Consider the following 18,523-nt stretch of genomic DNA (forward strand, 5'->3'; position numbering starts at 1 on the left):
ACTTCCTATAAGTTTTGGTATAAGATGAACACTTCCTATAGCTTTTGGTATAAAACGAACACTTCCTATAAGTTTTGGTATAAGATGAACACTTCCTATAACTTTTAGCATAAAACGAAAACACTTCCTATGACTTTTGGTATAAAACAAACACTTCCTATAAGTTTTGGTATAAGATGAACACTTCCTATAGCTTTTGCTGTAAAACAAACACTTCCTATAAGTTTTAGCATACATTCAGTTTTAGTATATGTGCTGCCGAAGTGAGTGCTGGAGTGACTTTTTACAAAATCAGTGGATCTATGACTAGTGTGTTATGATTTAATATTACTAGTCTATAATATGTGCTCACAATCCTCGCAACAGGATTTTGGATCTCAAAATATAAACAGAACTAACGTTATGTTACAAACGTGATAGTGATAAGAATAAACAATTCTAGTTAAGCTAGAAAACCTACTCAGAACTGTTTTAAATGTGTTTAAAATTTAAAGAGGACCTGTTACCAGATCAAAAGTGTCCAGCTTATGCTTTTATATTCACCCGTTTATTTTTTTAAATCTGCAATACGGTTTCAGAGATATGGGCCTTTTTATTTATTGCTAATTTTTATGGTCTTAACCAAGGAGGCAGTTCTCACAGGATAAAATATGCAAGAGTAGCCTAAAGACACGCCCCTGAGGATCCTGTGAGCCACACCCCTTAGTAAAGACTGCAAAACTTTTTACTAAATAAAAGGCCCAAATCTCTGGAACCATATGGTGGACTTAGAACAAAAAAAACCAAGACTAATTACTCAAGGGAGCAGGAGAAATAAAATAAACACAAAAAGTGGCCCTTTTGACCTGGTGTCTGGTCAACTTAAATAAAACAAATCACTAAATTACATTAATTAACAAAGCTCTACTAACTGTCCACTGTCAGCACTGATCCTGGGTCCCTGCAGATCCACTTCCGCCTTTGCTTTGACACAGAAGACAGCTTATACCCCCACTCTGTGTGTCGGTGGGGTGTATAAAAGGGGGCTGGCTGCCTGGCTCATGTCTATGTCTAGGTCAGCCCCCTTTTATATAATGGCTGATGCATAGACAGAGAAGGGGGCTGACTTAGCAATTGAAATAAGACAGTAAGCCAGCCTCCCCCATATACATCACCACCACAGGGAAAGAGAGGAAGCTTTCTTGTGTCAAAGGAAATATAAAAGTGGGGCTGCTGACAATGAGAAATCAATAAAGATCTAAACTGTTTGTCTAGTTGGTCAAACCCTTTAAAGGGAATCTGTCACCAGGTTTTTGCTGTCTAATCTAATAGCAAATACCCCCCCAAAATGCCTATAAATAATGGAACAAGCACTTCCATCAAATTACATAAAATCTATAAGAAGTGGAAGCTGATGCCCAATAAAATCCCTCCAAAATCTTCTTGGTACAAACTAAGGACAATAAAAATCCATATATTTAAAAAGAGAAAGACAAATGCAGAGTTTGCAACATCACGCAAATATTGATTGTAATACTGTTTCTACAAATTCCAAAAGGAATACCAGAAAAATATTAGTGTAAGTCAAGCAAACCTAATATATGAAGAAAATGAGAAAGGACACAGTCCTATATAACGGTATTATACAACATAGCCCATAAAACAAACTAATGCCAAAAAGAAGAAAATAAAGGGTCAATTCCTAGTCAATACACGAGGTATAGATTATTCAAATTCATGCATTATAGTCATACTGGTAAACACATATATAGATGTATGTATACATAAATAAATCATATACCATATATACTCAAGTATAATCAACCAAAGAAAAAACACGACGAAAAATTCCCTTTTATAATTTAAATAATCAATGATAGTTTATTATAAGACCAAGGTAAGATGACAAACAGGAGGGTAAAGAAGGGGTTACACCCACTAGCACATGTCTGCAAGTTAGGGCGCTCACTGGACAGAGATTATATTACTAATATAGGCATACAGGAACAGTATGGTACTATCACCATAGGATCACATATAGATATTCAGCAATATTGCACATTTCCCATAAGGCCATAATCAAATGCTAAAGCTGACACATACGGTCGATATTACAAACAGTAAAAGCCAATTGGGATGGCTACCATAATTACCCATATAGTGCCAGAATGTGTCCACGAGCGTCCACCCCGACGCACGTTTCGGCGGTGCAGCCTTTCTCAAGCCAACCCGAGTATAAGTCGAGACCCCTAATTTTGCCACAAAAAACTGGGAAAACTTAATGACTCGAGTATAAGCCTAGGGTGGGAAATGCAGCAGCTACTGGTAAATTTCAAAAATAAAAATAGATACCAATAAAAGTAAAATTAATTCAGCCATCAGTAGGTTAAGTGTTTTTGAATATCCATATTGAATCAGGAGCCCCATATAATGCTCCATACAGTTCATGATGGGCCACATAAGATGCTCCATACAAAAAATATGCCCAATATAATGCTGCACAAAGGTTAATGATGGCCCCATAAGATGCTCCATATTAAAATATGCCCCATATAGTGCTGCACAAAGGTCAATAATGGCCCCATAAGATGCTCCATAGAATAATATGCCCCGTATGCTGCTGCTGCAATTAAAAAAAAATTACATACTCACCTTTTATTGCTGGCAGTCTGGTGCCGGAGTTCTGAGCAGGCGGGGACAGCGGAGTGCTATGGGGCCAGGTGCGAGAGTCCCACTGGCTCAGGACACCGGCACTTGCGATATTCACCTGTCCCTGTTCCACTGCCGCGCGCCACTGTGTCTTCCGGGCCTCTGCAGTGACTGTTCAGGCAGGGGGCAGGCACTAAACAAGTCATTGCGCTGGCCTGAACATTACAGCCAGAGCATGCAGAAGACAGAGCGTGGCGGTGGAACGGGGACAGGTGAATATCGCATGGCTCACCCTCCCTTGTTATATTCACCCCTCCTGGTGCGGTCTGCAAGTCCTTGCTTTTTCGATGGTCTCTGGCACGCGCCAGCAGCTTATTCCTGTGTTCAGCGATCACATGGTAGTGCTCATTAAAGTAATGAATATGCCCTCTGCCTCTATGGGAGTGGAGTCGCATCCATATTCATTACTTTAATGAGTGGTACCAGTGGAAGAGCTGCGAGCGCCGGAGAAGCAGGGACCTGCAGAGACGCACTGGGAGGAAGTGAGCATGATGTGACAGCTGCCGCTCCCCCTCCCCCGCCACCCCCCTAGGACAATGACTCGGGTATAAGCCGAGAGGGGCCCTTTCAACCTAAAAAAATGGGCTGAAAATCTGAGCTTATACTCGAGTATATACGGTAACTAAAATGCATCCAGTGAGTACAGAATGCTAAATGGAGGCGAATACCTGATTGCACACAAATTAAACATGCAAATAAAGTGCAATGCAATCTGTTTAGTTCAAATGACTTAAAAAATAAAAAAATTAAGTCACAGTGGACATGCAAGTACACATGAGTACCTCACATACGTAAAGTGCGGTGCAGCAAAACCGTACAGATAACATTCTAAAACCAGAGTGGTCAGCTTTTTCAAAATGCCATGAGGTAGTTAGGTGTAACCAGGCTTGGACTGGCCCACTGGAGAACTGGAGAATCCTCCGGTGGGCCCCTGCGCAAGAGTGGGCCACCACTCCCATATATGAGCAGTACTGGACACAATATACTTGAATCACTATGTACAGACTAAGGCGGCATCTTATTCATTTAACAATCTACCCAGTTCATTGTTACATAAATTTGTGATTGAGGATAATGTCACATTTTCATGTAGCTAAAAAGTGGGGCCCTGGAGTCCGACACTGGGTGTAAAACACAAGTGCAGCGCCCCAGAGTCCTGGTCGTTGCAGTACTGATGCTCCGCCGCTAAGGGGGGTGTTGGTACGTCTGATGGCACTCAAGGAGTTCACCTGACCAGGTATCACAGACACCAATACACTTCACAGTCTGGCCTCCAGGGGGAGCTAAGGGCGCTATGTATTAGGCCACTCCTCACAGTCTGGTAAAACTGGGGGCTAGATAGGAAGTCGGAGAGAAGCTGACTGGGTTGGAACCAGGCAACATCCTGTGGCAGAGGGTGTTGCAGGGGAAGATTCAGGGGGGTCCCTGTCAGGGGTGGGATCCTGACAGAGGCCTAGCGAACAGAAAGAATGTTACGGGACCGCGCCTGCACTTCATCGCGGCGGTACCCCAAGAAAGGACAAGAAGCGAGGTTTATTGTGAAGAGTGAGAAACGAGATCAACGCAACAAGGAGATAATACCAGTAGGAGTCGTGCTGTAAGACGAGGCAACATCCTACTGAGGAGCGGTGGCCGGAAACGCAGAGGAAGTGTTGAGCTCCAAGCCTTACTTCAAACCTACGGCAGGACAGTCAGTTATAGGTTGGCTGTCTCACCTAAATCACCTAAGCAGACATAGGGGGCAACAGTTGGAGAGGGGCGACTCTAGGGTCCCAGAAGAACTCCAGGCCTACCCGTCATACGGGTGCGTCCTAGCCATATAATCTGGGGGACAGAGAAGAACATCAGAATCAGTTGTGAGGGAACTTTAGAAACAGACACAACAGTTGTGAGGACTATCCCGTAAGCACAGCAGGGGAGGACCACAACACACAAGCGCTAGAAGGTAGGCACAGATTTCCACCTGCAAAGGGAACTCTGGAGGTGCCATCGGACCGGCCGGTCTCAGCCAGCCCTGTTAACCGTACTCCGGATTGAGGATCCTGAAGCCTTCAGTAAAGAGGTAAAGAGACTGCAACCTAGTGTCCTCGTTATTCATCGCGACCTGCACCACACCACATCATTATCAACTTCCACTGGACGCCCCTCAGCAGGGTCACGGACCGGGTCTAGCCACCGTGACCATCCCCGAATCGAGACAGAGAGCCCCGGTACTGGGTACCCCTCGGCCCTGCGACAGTGGGGGCGCCCCACAAGAATAAGACAAAAATGGTCAAACTTATTAATGTAGTAGAAAATATTGAAACATGACAGGCACAAGTAAAGGGAAGATCGAAGTATATAATCTGAGTAAGTAGCAAAAAGGCCCCAACGTGCATTTTGCATCTAGCTTCTTCCTGGGGGCTTATGTGAGAGGGAATGAAAGGAAGGTCCATTTATAGTGAAGCTTTATCACCAGTGGTCGTAACAGTTGGATACGGCTCTCTCACTGCCCAAACAGGAGGCCAGGTGCGCGCTACTCGGCATCAGACGTCACTAGGCCAAAGCCTCATCCAACGCGTCAGGATGGAGGCGTAGAAGCCTAATTGCATATTAGAATAATTTAATAGCAGCACAATGTAGGAGACGAGACCCTGGTTCCAGTGATGTGTCACTTACTGGGCTGCTTCCTGTAGTTTTTTTTTTTTATAAAATCTCTCTTTTATCAGCAGGAGACTATCAGTTGAGGACTAGTAAACCAGCTGCCATGTAGTCTTCCATATTCATGAGCTTTGCATAATCCCACCCCACCACTGGGATCATACAGAGCTCAGCAGAGAACTCCTAGATCTGAAGCAGTTAAAACAGTTTTTTTCAAAACTGCTTCATCCAGTATAATAAGTGATACATTGCTGGAATCAGAGTTTCTCCTCCTATATCATTCTGCCCTTGAAGGGAATCTGGTGACAAGTTCCCTTTAAAATGATATTGTGTCAAATTAGAAGAAATCATTTTTTTACCTGGAAAACGCCTTTAAGATAAGAGTTAACAGATTTGTATGTGGAAAATCTCTATAGTGAGGAAAAGGTACTCTACGGTTGTCTGATCAGATACTGATGACTTATCCTATCCATAGCATCTGTCATCACAACATCAGATGGGTGGAAGTCTGATACCCGTTATCCCCTCTGATCAGCTGGGATTTGCTCCGGTAGCCACTGATGTAAATGTTTGAACAAACCTGCAAAGCGCAGCTTCATTCAATGTGTAGCAGCTGCTGCCGGGTACTGCAGAACTACATCTATATTTTTAAATAGCAGCTGTTTGGCAGTACTCGGCACCGGTTGCTACACACTGAACGGCGTTGTACTTTGCAGCTTTGTTTAACCTGTTTACATCAAGGTCCCGGTTGTTGGAACCCCAACCAAGTCTTGTAGATAGGACAGGTCATCAATATGTTGTAACTGGACCACCTCCTTAAACAGAGGTGTCAAACTGCATTCCTGGAGGGCCACCAACAGGTCATGTTTTCAGGATTTCCTTAGCATTCCACAAGGTGCTAGAATCATTCTGTGCAGGTGATTAAATTATCACCTGTGCAATACAAGGAAATCCTGAAAACATGACCTGTTGGCGGCCCTCGAGGAATGCAGTTTGACACCTCTGTCCTTAAAGATTAACTAGTTCTACCCAATATTTTCTTTTTCTTCTTCTCCAAGCTCCAACATACCTCGTAGAGCAATTTCCAGAACTTCCCTAATGCGCAACCATTAGTTTACCAATCTGAATCTATACACCTGGCTCTACCTTAGACCCATCATTCCCGCTCGATCTTACCTTCTTTTGTCCCACTATTTTCATTAGTTTTCCCTAGGTTTCCCATGCACTCAGCATGACGTTATCCTTGTCTTGTGGAGTTTAAGATAGTGTTTTAATCCAAGTGTAATCTGACAAGGCATCACTCACTGTGTATTCAATATTTTACCGAATATGTGAAGAGCAGAATGGACAAAGCCCAACCAATACACCACGTGACGATGCACCACCAGGTCATGGCAAGCTCAAGTGGAAAGCGGCAAGACATTAAAGAAAGTCACCATGTGAGAAGAGACTATGGGGCTGTTACAGGTACTTTATACTGAATACGATGCAGAATGATGAATACTAATGTAGTATACCTGGGCTTAAATATTGTGGGCAACTGCAAAAGAAATCGTAATCTGCTAAAATCAGCAAAAAACTCCTATAAAATGTATAAAACCCAACAATACAAAAGCTCCAAACACTATAGGCTATGAGACACAAAGAACAAAATATATTTGCCCCAGAGAGCAGCAGGGGAATGAACCATCCATATAAAAATAAAGCCGTATGCCATAATGGATAAAAATAGCATACCGGGTAGATACCGGGTTAATGGACCATTAAAATCATGTACTAGGACTCATACCTTACGTCCGGCCTCATTGTTGTGCAAATTCATGAGAGTCCTTGCATTCTGCTTGATCTCTCTGGAGTCCACAAAATCCTTGGAAAACACTAATCCATAACGGATATCAGCAGAACAGCCACCCCATTTCCAGCCTTCATCTCTGTGGAACTGTCCTTGTTTTTCTTTATCACACCCACAGTCACTCATGTTTCCTTGTGTACAAGCGGACGTGATGGCATGAGCTACACCGGCGGCCACGATGGCGTATGTGAATGCTGCCTCCCTGCTTCCTGCAGAAGAAGAAAAGGTATGTCAAACACAAGCATCATGTGATAATTACAATATGGTTAGTTTATGGTCAACGTTGTATTAAAGAGTAACTAAACTTTATTTTTTAATTACTCATCAGCCTTTGTGATTTTTGGGGGAATATACTTCATTACCTTTATTTACCTCCTTCTCTCTTTATGCTGCACTGCTGTTTTAGCTGCCCAGTTCAAGCTCCTTAAAAACCCGCTTTTATCTGCTGCCCAGCAATAACCAGTCCTCTATTTACAAACAATCTGAATAGAGGGGATGTGACTAGAGAGGCTCAGACAGGGAAAGTTCCATACTCTGTAAATACAGTATATTGCTGAGAAACAGTTAAAAACAGATTCTTAGGGAGTTTCAACTAGGCAGTTAAAACAGCACCATTGCATAATATATAGAACAGGAGGATAATGATGGATAGTATAATAGAAAAATTCTTAACTTCGCAAAGGTTGATAAATAACAAATTTAAAAAAAGTTTACTTAATCTTTAAATGCAATAAACATATGAAAAAACAAGATTCGCGGATGACATAAACTGTATTCTATCAAATAAAATAATAAAATGCACATTATATAGTGAAAATGGACTCGTACAAGGAATAAGAAGAAATAATGTTGAATTTCCATAGAACTGGGATAGGTTTCTGTTACAGTTCCGTAACCATTTTCAATCTTGTTTCATTCTATGATTATGTCACTATGTCACCAAACAAATTTGAGAAAATTGGCTTTTATGGCCTGGGTAAGAAATCACTGCTGACAATTAAACGATCCTTTATACACCCTCATGCAATAAAGTATATATATTGCATATATATATATTTGGTGTTAGGCCTCATTCACATGACATTTTTTTCACGTAGAAAAAAATGAACTAAGTTTTATCAGTGATTTATTTGCATCAGAGTTTGTTCTGATTTTTATCAATTTTTTGAGTTTGTCAAGAATAAATTCTCCACGTTCTCCTAACAGTCTGTGTAAATCAGACCGCACTCGGATAACGATTTCTTCATGGACTCACATTGCCGATTTTGATCAGACACTTGTATCAAGAATGAACATGCTTCCTCAATTTTGCATGGAACAGTCGTTCCATGAAAAATCATGGGAATGCATGCGATCTCATTCACTATTATAAGTTTGAGTGCTAGACATAAAAAACAGATAAAACTCGCATGAAAAAAATTGAAGTTAGAATGAGCCTTTAGTGGGAAATTAGCTATATGGAATTGCTAAATGATTACTGCAAACACAATTTCCAGCAAACAGGTCAATGTTTTGTCTGTTTCAGCAGTTGGACAGATCACTTAGAGAACTCTGGACCAGATTGTTGGCAATATCTAGCCCTATTATGCTTCAATGGTGCCTTGCCTGCTTTTAGTGTCAACCCGGAATCTAGTTGCTCACAATGACTCAGATAAAGCTAGAAATGATCTAAAAAGTAACTCAACAAGTGTCTAAAAATTCACCATTTTTTTGTTGTAGTTTTTATCTTCCACATGCGACCCGATGCATTTTTTTACTAATCCTCTGGCTTTTATTGTGACTTCTTTTTTATCTACTTTTACAATAAGGGGAATTTGTCAGTAGGATCAACCCTCCTAAGCCATCCATATGTTCATGACGCTCATAGGAAGCTGACTAAAATGATATCTTGATATCTGCAATCCAATATCTTATTTGAGAGAAAACCACATTTTTGTTATGTAAATTAACTGTTAAGATCTGTGGGCTGGACATAGATCTCCCTGAGAATCGGACTCAGGAATTTATTTTAAATGAATGGGGACGTTACCAGTGTGAAACATGTAGATCCAGAAAGTAGACTGTCAGTCATTACATGTTGCACACTGGTAACACCAACTTTCATTTATAATAATCTCTGGAGGCAGATTTTCAGGCAGATCTATCACCGGCCCATAGATCTCAACAGCTCATTTACATATTAAGAAAAATGTGGATTTCTCTGGAATAAAATATCAAATAACAGATATCAAGGTATCAGGTTATTCAACTTCCAATGACCTACATGCCCATATAGACGGCTAAGGAGGGTTCATCCTACTGACAGATTCCCTTTAAAATACAAAATGAACTGAAACAATGGGTGAGACTCTAGTAGGTACACACAGAGGTCATACCACTCATCCGGCGCTCCTGATTACGTCTCTTCTTGAATCAGGAGTGTCTGACTGCAGCACACGTACTCATCAAAACAGGTGTGAACAAAGCCAAAAGAGGTACTGCCAAGACTCAGAACCACACTAATATCTACAGATCAGGCCATTTTTGGATATGCAAATTTAATAATAGGTTTCATATTTACTTATGTACTAATTGCATAAAATATATATTTTTTAAATGGACCACTCGGGTCATAGGGTAGTTTTTAGCTCTCCCATGGATACAACTGATGCTCACCATCTTTCCCAGGAATCAGCTGGTCAGGAAGTGTGGCCCTCACTAGGGTTAACAAACTTCCCTAGTCCAACAGACCAGTAATTGGCACTTTGTTCACTGATACATGACATGCCTGCAGCCGCTTGTCGGGTTGAGAGACAGCACTGAAGGCAGGGTATGTAAAATATGAGCATCGCCATCTTATGCTGCAGTCTATTGGCTCGGTGGTCATGGGAAAACGGGCATCTACATGACCTGTGGAGGGACACCTCCATCAGATAAACAGATGGTATTAGATGAGTCATTTGGCAACAACGTAGATGCTTCCTGGGCCCCAGGTCGCCGCCTTTAGGTGGCTCTAGTTCTCTTATTTTGGGTGTCAGCCCCTTTTTGGGAACCTCAGAATGGAGATGCTAAGCCCCCTCATTTCCCCAAGGAACCGCCCGGTACCTTTTCACTAGGCACACCAAGACTCGGGCATTCCTGAGATCTCCCGGGGCAACTCAGGACTGCACCAGCCTTGAAAGAGAGTGTATGAACTTGTCCAAGTTGACCATTTACACTGGGGTGGTGGGTTCCGGTTGCAACCACTTTTGAACCAAGTGCTATAGGTTGAACATTAGAGACCGGGAGGTTTGTCACCATGAAAGGCCCAGTGGGGCACCCATTGCGCCCTGACAGCCAAAGTTAGTTATAAATGCACCAAGATCTCCATTTTCAACTCGGTGTACTTTTTTTGTATCTGCAGGCCAGGTCATAATGGGCCTTCTGCAGTTCCTCCATTAGATTTGGTACCAGAACCTCCACCAAATGCTCCGGACCCAGTTTCTCCCACTCCGTGACTCTTTTGAACGCCGTAAAAAATGTCTGGACATCATTACCAAAGGTCATTTGTTGTAAGGCTCTCCTTACTGTCTTCCTCACGTACGGATCATCACCTTGATTTGGGGCTGGAGTGGTGTCCCTGCCATGGACAGCCTCTGCCAGGAGTTCCATCTTCTGTTGCTGCTGTTGCATATGTTGTATCAGGAGTTTGTTGGTCTCCTATTGGACCTGGTACTTCTGATGCTGAAGGTTAGCCTGAACCAACTGCTTGATTAGATCCTCCATGGCTTCAGACCACGCGTGCTCTGCTACAGCTGCCTTAACCCAGGACACACAGATTGTAGACGGCAATCAACTGTGTCCTCTGGGATTTCTGCTGGCATTCGCAGCACCAATTGTAAGGGATCAGCTCTCTGTAGATGCTGGTGCACACACAAGAATCCAGTTCGTTGGTTCAAAACAATTGTGCAGTTTCTTAGATGTCTGTGAACCATATAGCTTAACAAGACAAAACAGCCTCTTCTGGGTACATATATAGCACAGGCTCACCTGTTTAAACGTCAGACCTTCACTCAGCCTCCAGCTGATAATGAGCCACACAAGCAAGGTTTTTCACCTTGCACATATTGTGTCCTAATGATACAGTTGGACTTCCCTATATATACCATACTATGCCCTGGGTTGGGGATATGTGGGCAGCCAGTCCCACCCATCTGTCTGTCTGACTGTAAACCCAGGCCCTTGACACGCCCTATTAACTCTCTCATCACTATACGTGCTGGAGCCTGCTTTTCCAGGCTTACATCACAAAGGCTATCAGCCTGGATGATACATATCTCCCCTCAAAGACCTGTTCGGCAGCCATCTTACATAATTTACAATATAAAGATCTATAGCAAAGCTCCCGCAGATTTCTATAAATGCATAATATGCGTGTCTCTGAAGGATTGCCGCTAAGGATGCTGTCACATTGCATTCTGTGCCCCCCATTGGGGCAAATAACCGAAATCCCCCGCAAAACGAGGTCCAGACGCATGCATCAGCAAGGCCATAGACTGGTGACGGCAGAGCGAACATGAGTTTTGCCATGCACCTTTTTCTGGAGTGTATGCCTACAGGAGGCGGACACAGAGATGCAGTATACTACACAGTCTGCACGGCAGAGCACATGTTCGCCCTGCTGTCACCACTACAGTCTATGGCCACATCAGCACATGTGTCCGGACCCTGTTTTGCTAGGGATTTCGGACGTATGCCCAGACGGGGACAGAATGCAATGTGAAAGCACCCTAATGGAGAATTGCTACCGTAGTGTAGAAGATCGATTGCACAAACATTCATGCATTTGAGGAGCTCAGCTGAAAGAGAGTTGATAGTTTCATATGGCAGCATAATGGAGAGACAGAGAGCCTGGTTCCAGAGATGTGTCACTTACTGGGCTGCTTGCTGCATTTTTTATAAAATCACAGTTTTATCAGCAGGAGATTCACTAGTAAACCTGTTGACTTGCAGTCCTCCACATTCATGAGCTTCGTATAACCACGCCCCATCACTGATTGGCAGCTTTCTGCCTATGCACAGAGTGCAAAGAAAGCTGCCAAACAGAGGTTTGAGTGGGATTATACAAAGATATGCAGCAGAGAAAATAGGGATGTTATAAAAACTGCATTAAGCAGCCCAGGGCAGCAAGCATTGCAGGAATCAGGGTCATTGCTCCTACATCATGCTGCTCTTAGATGGTGTTGCTAAAACCTGGTGATAGATTCCCTTTAATATACATATCTGCCATTTCTGTTTTTCAATGAGTCATTTTTTTCTATTTAATAAATTTGCAAAGTTTTAGAATTTCAAACGATTTCCAGAATTTATTAAAATGATTTTAGAATAATCTTGAATGAAAAAGGTATATATGGAAATTCCACTTTCTGCTTTCACCAAATGTTTTCCACATGGTCTAAGGAAAGTCTTATCTTAATTTTCCAAAGGATAGCGTCTCCTAAACACAAAATGTGCGCTGAGTGTTCTTATAGTGGAACTAACTTATTCCGGGTCCCAAAGACAAGGGCTTTATTTAGACAAGTTAGGCTTAATCATTTATAAAACTTTGTGTTACAATTTATACTTACTCCCCTATCAATGTCTAATGGCTGCAAAAGTGCAGGGCTGGAAGGAGATAGATACAACTATGTTCTTCAGAATGAAGAATCTGATGTGAGCGGAGATGACGCAGATTTACTAATCTTGCCTAATAGACAGTACAAACTTTTTTTTGACTATTTTTTTAACCAAACTTTTGCCCAAAGTGGGGCATCTTAAGTCTTGCCCATACATTTAGCCCACATCTCTTTCCACATAAGCTACACTCCAATTCCAAGGTCTAAAAATGCACCAATTTGAGCCAAAATGTTGCAAAATTTGATGGATTTTTCCATCAATATTATCTTTTAAGCTCCCTTTTTAAGACATTTACACAGATAGATCAGCCCCAATTAGTAGATGGAGGTCAAAAAATATTTTCTCTTACCCTCTACCTTGTCTACAAAAGTTGACGACATTGTCTATGCTCTATATGGAAATCCCAAATTAAAAAATTAGCTGGAGTATAAGTTTGTATGCAAACAACATATAGGGGCATGTTCACACTGGCCATTAAACAGACTAAACTTAAGATAGAAACAAAATTAGCATATACCCTGCTGTAAAAGTAATAATACAAATAAATTAAATAGCGCACTTAGTAAACACTATGTTTGATTTAAAAAAAAAGCACCGCGTCAAGGTGTACCCAAATAGGACCATCCCGATTTGGGGTCACCTTGTCGCAGTTGGATGACTTTTATACTTTTTTAAAAATCAAAAACAGTGTTTACTAAGTACCCAATGTTATTTATTTGTACTATTACTTTTTACTTACAGCAGGGTATATGCTAATTTTGTTACTATCTTAGATTTTGCATGTATATGGAGTAGCACTGCTTCATGCGGTAAGAAAAGATATACCATGTTGTACACAATGTTTTGTAGTAGAAGCTTACAGTACGTCCATGGTGTCAATCTGGGAATTCTTCAGATGGAAACCTCAAAGTGCACGGCAGAAATGGTGACAAAGAAGTCTTAGAGAATAGCTGAGACTTCATACAATTGTTTCTACCTCTCGGATTTTAAAAGTTTTAGATCCGTAGGGATTTCATCCCTATGGGTAAAAACAAGAATGTTTCCATTAACTTGAAAATTTTATCATAACGAACCCCAAACCTGGAGACCATATTCCCTGGACACGATCATGTCTATGCATAGATGAATGACAATTCCCTCTCATTACCATGTTACCAGGACATAATACATAAAACATACAGTTTCATGAAACATACAGTGTCGGTTTTAGATTTCTGACATCTACTCGTTTGCAGAAACCATAATGTAGAGCATATGAATTTTTTTTTAAAAAAGGTATTGAATATGATTTTTCTTTCCAAAGTTCAATCCAGCACAAGCGCAAATGTTTGCTGGTTTTCATTGTTTGATATTCAGTATATTACTATTCTGATATCAATAGCAACTTATAAGAATATTTGCTTAGTGAATAAGAGAAGTAAACTATGTAAGTTGCTAAATAAAGATTATAAATTAACATTATTTTTGGAATGTTTGAAATATATAGAAAAAAATTAGTTAAAGGTATTTTACAAAAACTGTTATCCTTTAAGGCATAAATTGCTTAAAGGGAACCTGTCGTGTGTTAAAAATGCTATTAGCCTGCAGATATGGGGTTAATCTGCAGGTTAATAGCATTTTTAACCTGCCTGATGCCGGCAAGTAGAGCCCTGCTACAGGGAGGAAATTAACTTTTTTCTTCCTGGGTTTCAGTCATGGGGGCGGCGCCAGAACAGTTTCAGTCACAGCTCTGTGTATAGAGAGCGGTGGCCGTAACTGTGCCCCTGGCTCTTACTGACAGCTTGCTTAGTATTAGGGCCAGCTGTTAGTCAAAGTCGGGAGACGGTTACAGCAGCTGCTCTCTATACACAGAGCAATGACTGAAGTTTTGCGGTCACCACCCTCGAAACCCTGAAACTCGAAAGCTGCCATAAAGAAAAAAGTTAATTTCCTCCCGGCAGCAGGGGTCTAATTGCCGACACGGGCAGGTTCCAAACACTATTAATCTGCAGATTAACCCTATATCTGCAAATTAATTACATTTTTTCACTTAGCAGGTTCCCCCGGAAGAAGGCACCACTTCGAAACGCGCGTTGGGGCTGGTGGCAGCGTGATTCCCCCAGGTAATATGACTATTTAATTTACATTCATTTACCCACTCACTAGTGTTCTTGGCTTTACTGTGTATGTTTGGGTAACATATCGCACTTATGCTCTTATAATTATATATATCCCTTTACATCATAATGGGCCAATGTTATTATGACACTATATTGCACAATGCACTTGCACTTTCTGTAGTGGTTATGATCTGGTATATATATTTGGAATATTTGCCTGTTGGTCTTTTCGCTGCCTTTGTTTGGCGATCATTGTCATTTTTTACTATCCCTTGAATATATGCATTATGTGTTTTTACTGGTTATCTAATAAAGTTTTTGATACTTTTATTTGGTTCTTGTAGTGCTGTCTCTTTAGGTTTTCTGATTACTTCTTGTTGCACTGAACCGTTATCTATATACATATCCGAGCACCCTTGGTATCTTGGTTGGTGGTGCATGGATGGTCTGGTATATATGATTTAGGGACCCTTTAACGTAGAGTGTCCAGTCAATGGGATTCTTCGTGATCCTAAATACGAAACTCTAGGATCCTGAGAGTCGGATTCTGCAGAGCCCTATCTTCAATGGGTTGGAGGCGAATATACTCGGCCTCCGCCCATTCATTGTCTGTAAGACTGACTGAGAAAGCCAAGTATCTCCAGCAGTCATATAGACAATGAATGGAGCAAAGGCTGAGCATGTGGGTCTCCACTACTTTCCAGATGGGAATTCTACAAGTCTTATTCTCCAGCTTCCAGAGTCCAAATTGTTAGGATCCCAGCAGTCGGACCACCAATGATCACCAAGTTATCTTGCAAAATAACTTAATATTTCATGTGTATTAAACTGTGAACGTGGGAAAATGAATTTCCGCCTAAAAATAAATCACGATAAAATTGAATTTTTATTTTTTTCAAATTAATTTTGGTTATTTCAAATTAGTTAAAATATATATGGCCTCTGACATTCCCAGACTCCAAAATGGCAAAAGCATCAGAACAAAGCCATGATATAAACCAATGGAAACTAACTAAATTTACATATAGTTTTCTGATAATACTTTAGTATAATCTATATTCCCCATTGTTCCAGGCTTAGGAGTCCCGTGGGCAATTTATGGATATTAAACTCTGTATTCATCAAAGGTTGCTAGGGAAAAAATGACTATTAGGGCTTGTGCACATGACCAATTACATTGGACGAGTGATATTTATGGTTTTTATGGATAGCACTTGTCACAACCATGATATTCCAGAGGGCTGAGCACATGCTTGACTTTTTCCTTGGACCAACTGGTCCAAGGATAAAAACCGGACACATGTCCAATTTTGATCCAAGTGTCGGACCAAAATTGGCTATGCAAGCCTATAGTTACGTGAAAAACATTAGACTGCACTCTGATGACATCCGAGTAGAGTCCGACTCTCACAGACTGACAGAATGGAGACAACGGAGAAACTTTTCTATTTTTTTCTCTCAAGAAAATGATCGTGTGCACCTATCCTTAGAGTAGAAAACATGATTAAAACTACTTATTTATGGAAAGCAAAAAATAAAGCCAAAAACAAAAGAATTTGGGGAAAACAAAAGTTGAAGCCAAAAACGCAAGAATTTTGGGAAAACAAAAAATGAAGCTTCATTGCACATGGTGAGAAACTGACACCTGGGTCCCTAATCTATAGACTTTGAAGATGTCTCCTTAAAGTTAGTGTTCAGCTTTCTTAAGATGAAAAGATCACCATTTTCTTTAGTCTGGAGAAGGCATCTTTGCATAATAGCATGACAGAGCCACCTTCCCCCATTCCTATATGTCTTCTTGTTCAAAATGATAATAAGCTGTATACTGAACCAGATAGAAGCATGATGTTTTCAGATCAGTCTTTGTTGAATTTCTCAAATTTGGAAATTCACTTTTTTATGTGATTTTCTTTACTCTTTTCAAGCCTGGCGTTATTTAGAGTCTATTGAATGGCAACTAACCCCAGGTCACTAGTGACCTAATCGGCTAACCTTGTCTTGTCTTCTTGAAATGCTTATACATTGGATAAAACACAATTTACAAATCGGGAATATTTAACAAAAATAATCAAGAAAAAAAATGAAAAACATTCTAAAACATTCCTTAAAAAGTCACATGTGAACAACTTCATTTATTTTATAAAAAACAACTGATGTCTAATTTATTTATTTTTTTTAAAGTAAATTGAGTTACTTTGAATTTTATTATGTTTATGTTATGTCAACTGTTTAATTGGTTAATATTACTAAATTACCTTGCAGTAAAATAACGATTTCTAATTCACCAGTGATCATAGGGAAGTTGTATTTTGCTATGTCATACCTACCATGTTTAGTTTCAGGGTTTGTTTTATATTTTCTTTCAGGTAAAACTAAAAGATTTGGAATTTACATTTTGAAAATATAACTAGAAAAGTTATTCTCAGTTATATACTATTCAAACTGTCTCCCTGATTTATTTATTTTTTACAAAATGTACCATATTTTACATGCAAAAAAATTCAAAGAAACAAATTATATGAAATAAAATGTTGTTAGTTTTTAAAAAACATAAGACAAATTGCTATAATTTTTTTTAATAAAGTCATGCAGACAAGCATCTTTGAACATGTTGAACTAATAGACTTTGATAATAAACTTATAATAAACTTTTGTAAAACCATGAGCGCTGACATGGGATAAAGGGTTGAGTGACAATGAAACCTTGGAACAGTTTTCTGTAGAGATGGATGAATTGAGACATTCAGAGACTTATTAGCATAGAAGAAAATGCGTGAAGAATTGCCAAGAAAAAGAAGCTAAATATGTCATTCTGTTGTACTTAAATTCAGGAGGTTTAAAAATATATAAGAAAAAAAACATGGGGGATGGATGGTACTGAACACATCAACATCGATGAATATTAATAGTGGGAATTCACTGAGAAAGTTCAGTATTTAAACAATATACATACACAGGAGTACATACGCACTATATACTTGTACCTATATATAATAAATGTGTGTATCAGCCATAACATTAAACCACCTGTCAAATATTGTTTAGGCCTCTCTTGTGCCACGTAAACAGCAGGCAAAAACTCCACAAGACTTGTTCTAAAGTATCTGGCACCAAGTCATTAGCAACAAATCATTTCCATGGGATAGGCATGTTTTTCTCTATCGCTCATCCGACCAATGCTCAATCAGTTGGAGATCTGAGAAATGTTCCTCAAAATATTTCTCTACCGGAAGGAGCCAGGGCCATTCGGGAATTCTGCTGACATGAAGCCGTGTACTTAGTCTGTACCATGCAGTGAAAGGAAAAAGAGAAAAAGGCGCTCCAAGAAGATACCTCCAGTATAACACACAGCAAGGAACAAGAGATTGCACATGTTCTCCTGACTGGGTTGTGACCTGGCACAACTCCATACTCGTAAGAATGGAGGGCTTCTGCTCTGACTGTTGACCCACACGCTGGTGGGAAGAAATGTATTCAAACCAGACAAGAAACGAAGCCACTGTCATAGAGCGAAGACAAGGTTGTATGTTCTCTGGATTTTTAGTCATACATTCAACGCGTTTTTGAAGTCACGTTACACCCTTGTCTTCACTCTGTGGCAGGGCTCAGG

General features: G+C 40.5%; 1 protein-coding gene across 1 annotated transcript in view; it reads right to left on the reverse strand.

Moving 5' to 3' along the window:
• LOC143788249 (protein Wnt-7a) overlaps positions 1–18,523 on the reverse strand; it is a 61,928-nt gene that overhangs the window by 20,527 nt on the left and 22,878 nt on the right. The window contains exon 3 of the mRNA XM_077277771.1: positions 7,118–7,389. Within this exon, the coding sequence (XP_077133886.1) occupies positions 7,118–7,389 (272 nt within the window). The remainder of the gene's footprint in view (positions 1–7,117; positions 7,390–18,523) is intronic.

This window comes from Ranitomeya variabilis, chromosome 8, assembly GCF_051348905.1.
Source record: "Ranitomeya variabilis isolate aRanVar5 chromosome 8, aRanVar5.hap1, whole genome shotgun sequence".
Lineage (NCBI taxonomy): Eukaryota > Metazoa > Chordata > Amphibia > Anura > Dendrobatidae > Ranitomeya > Ranitomeya variabilis.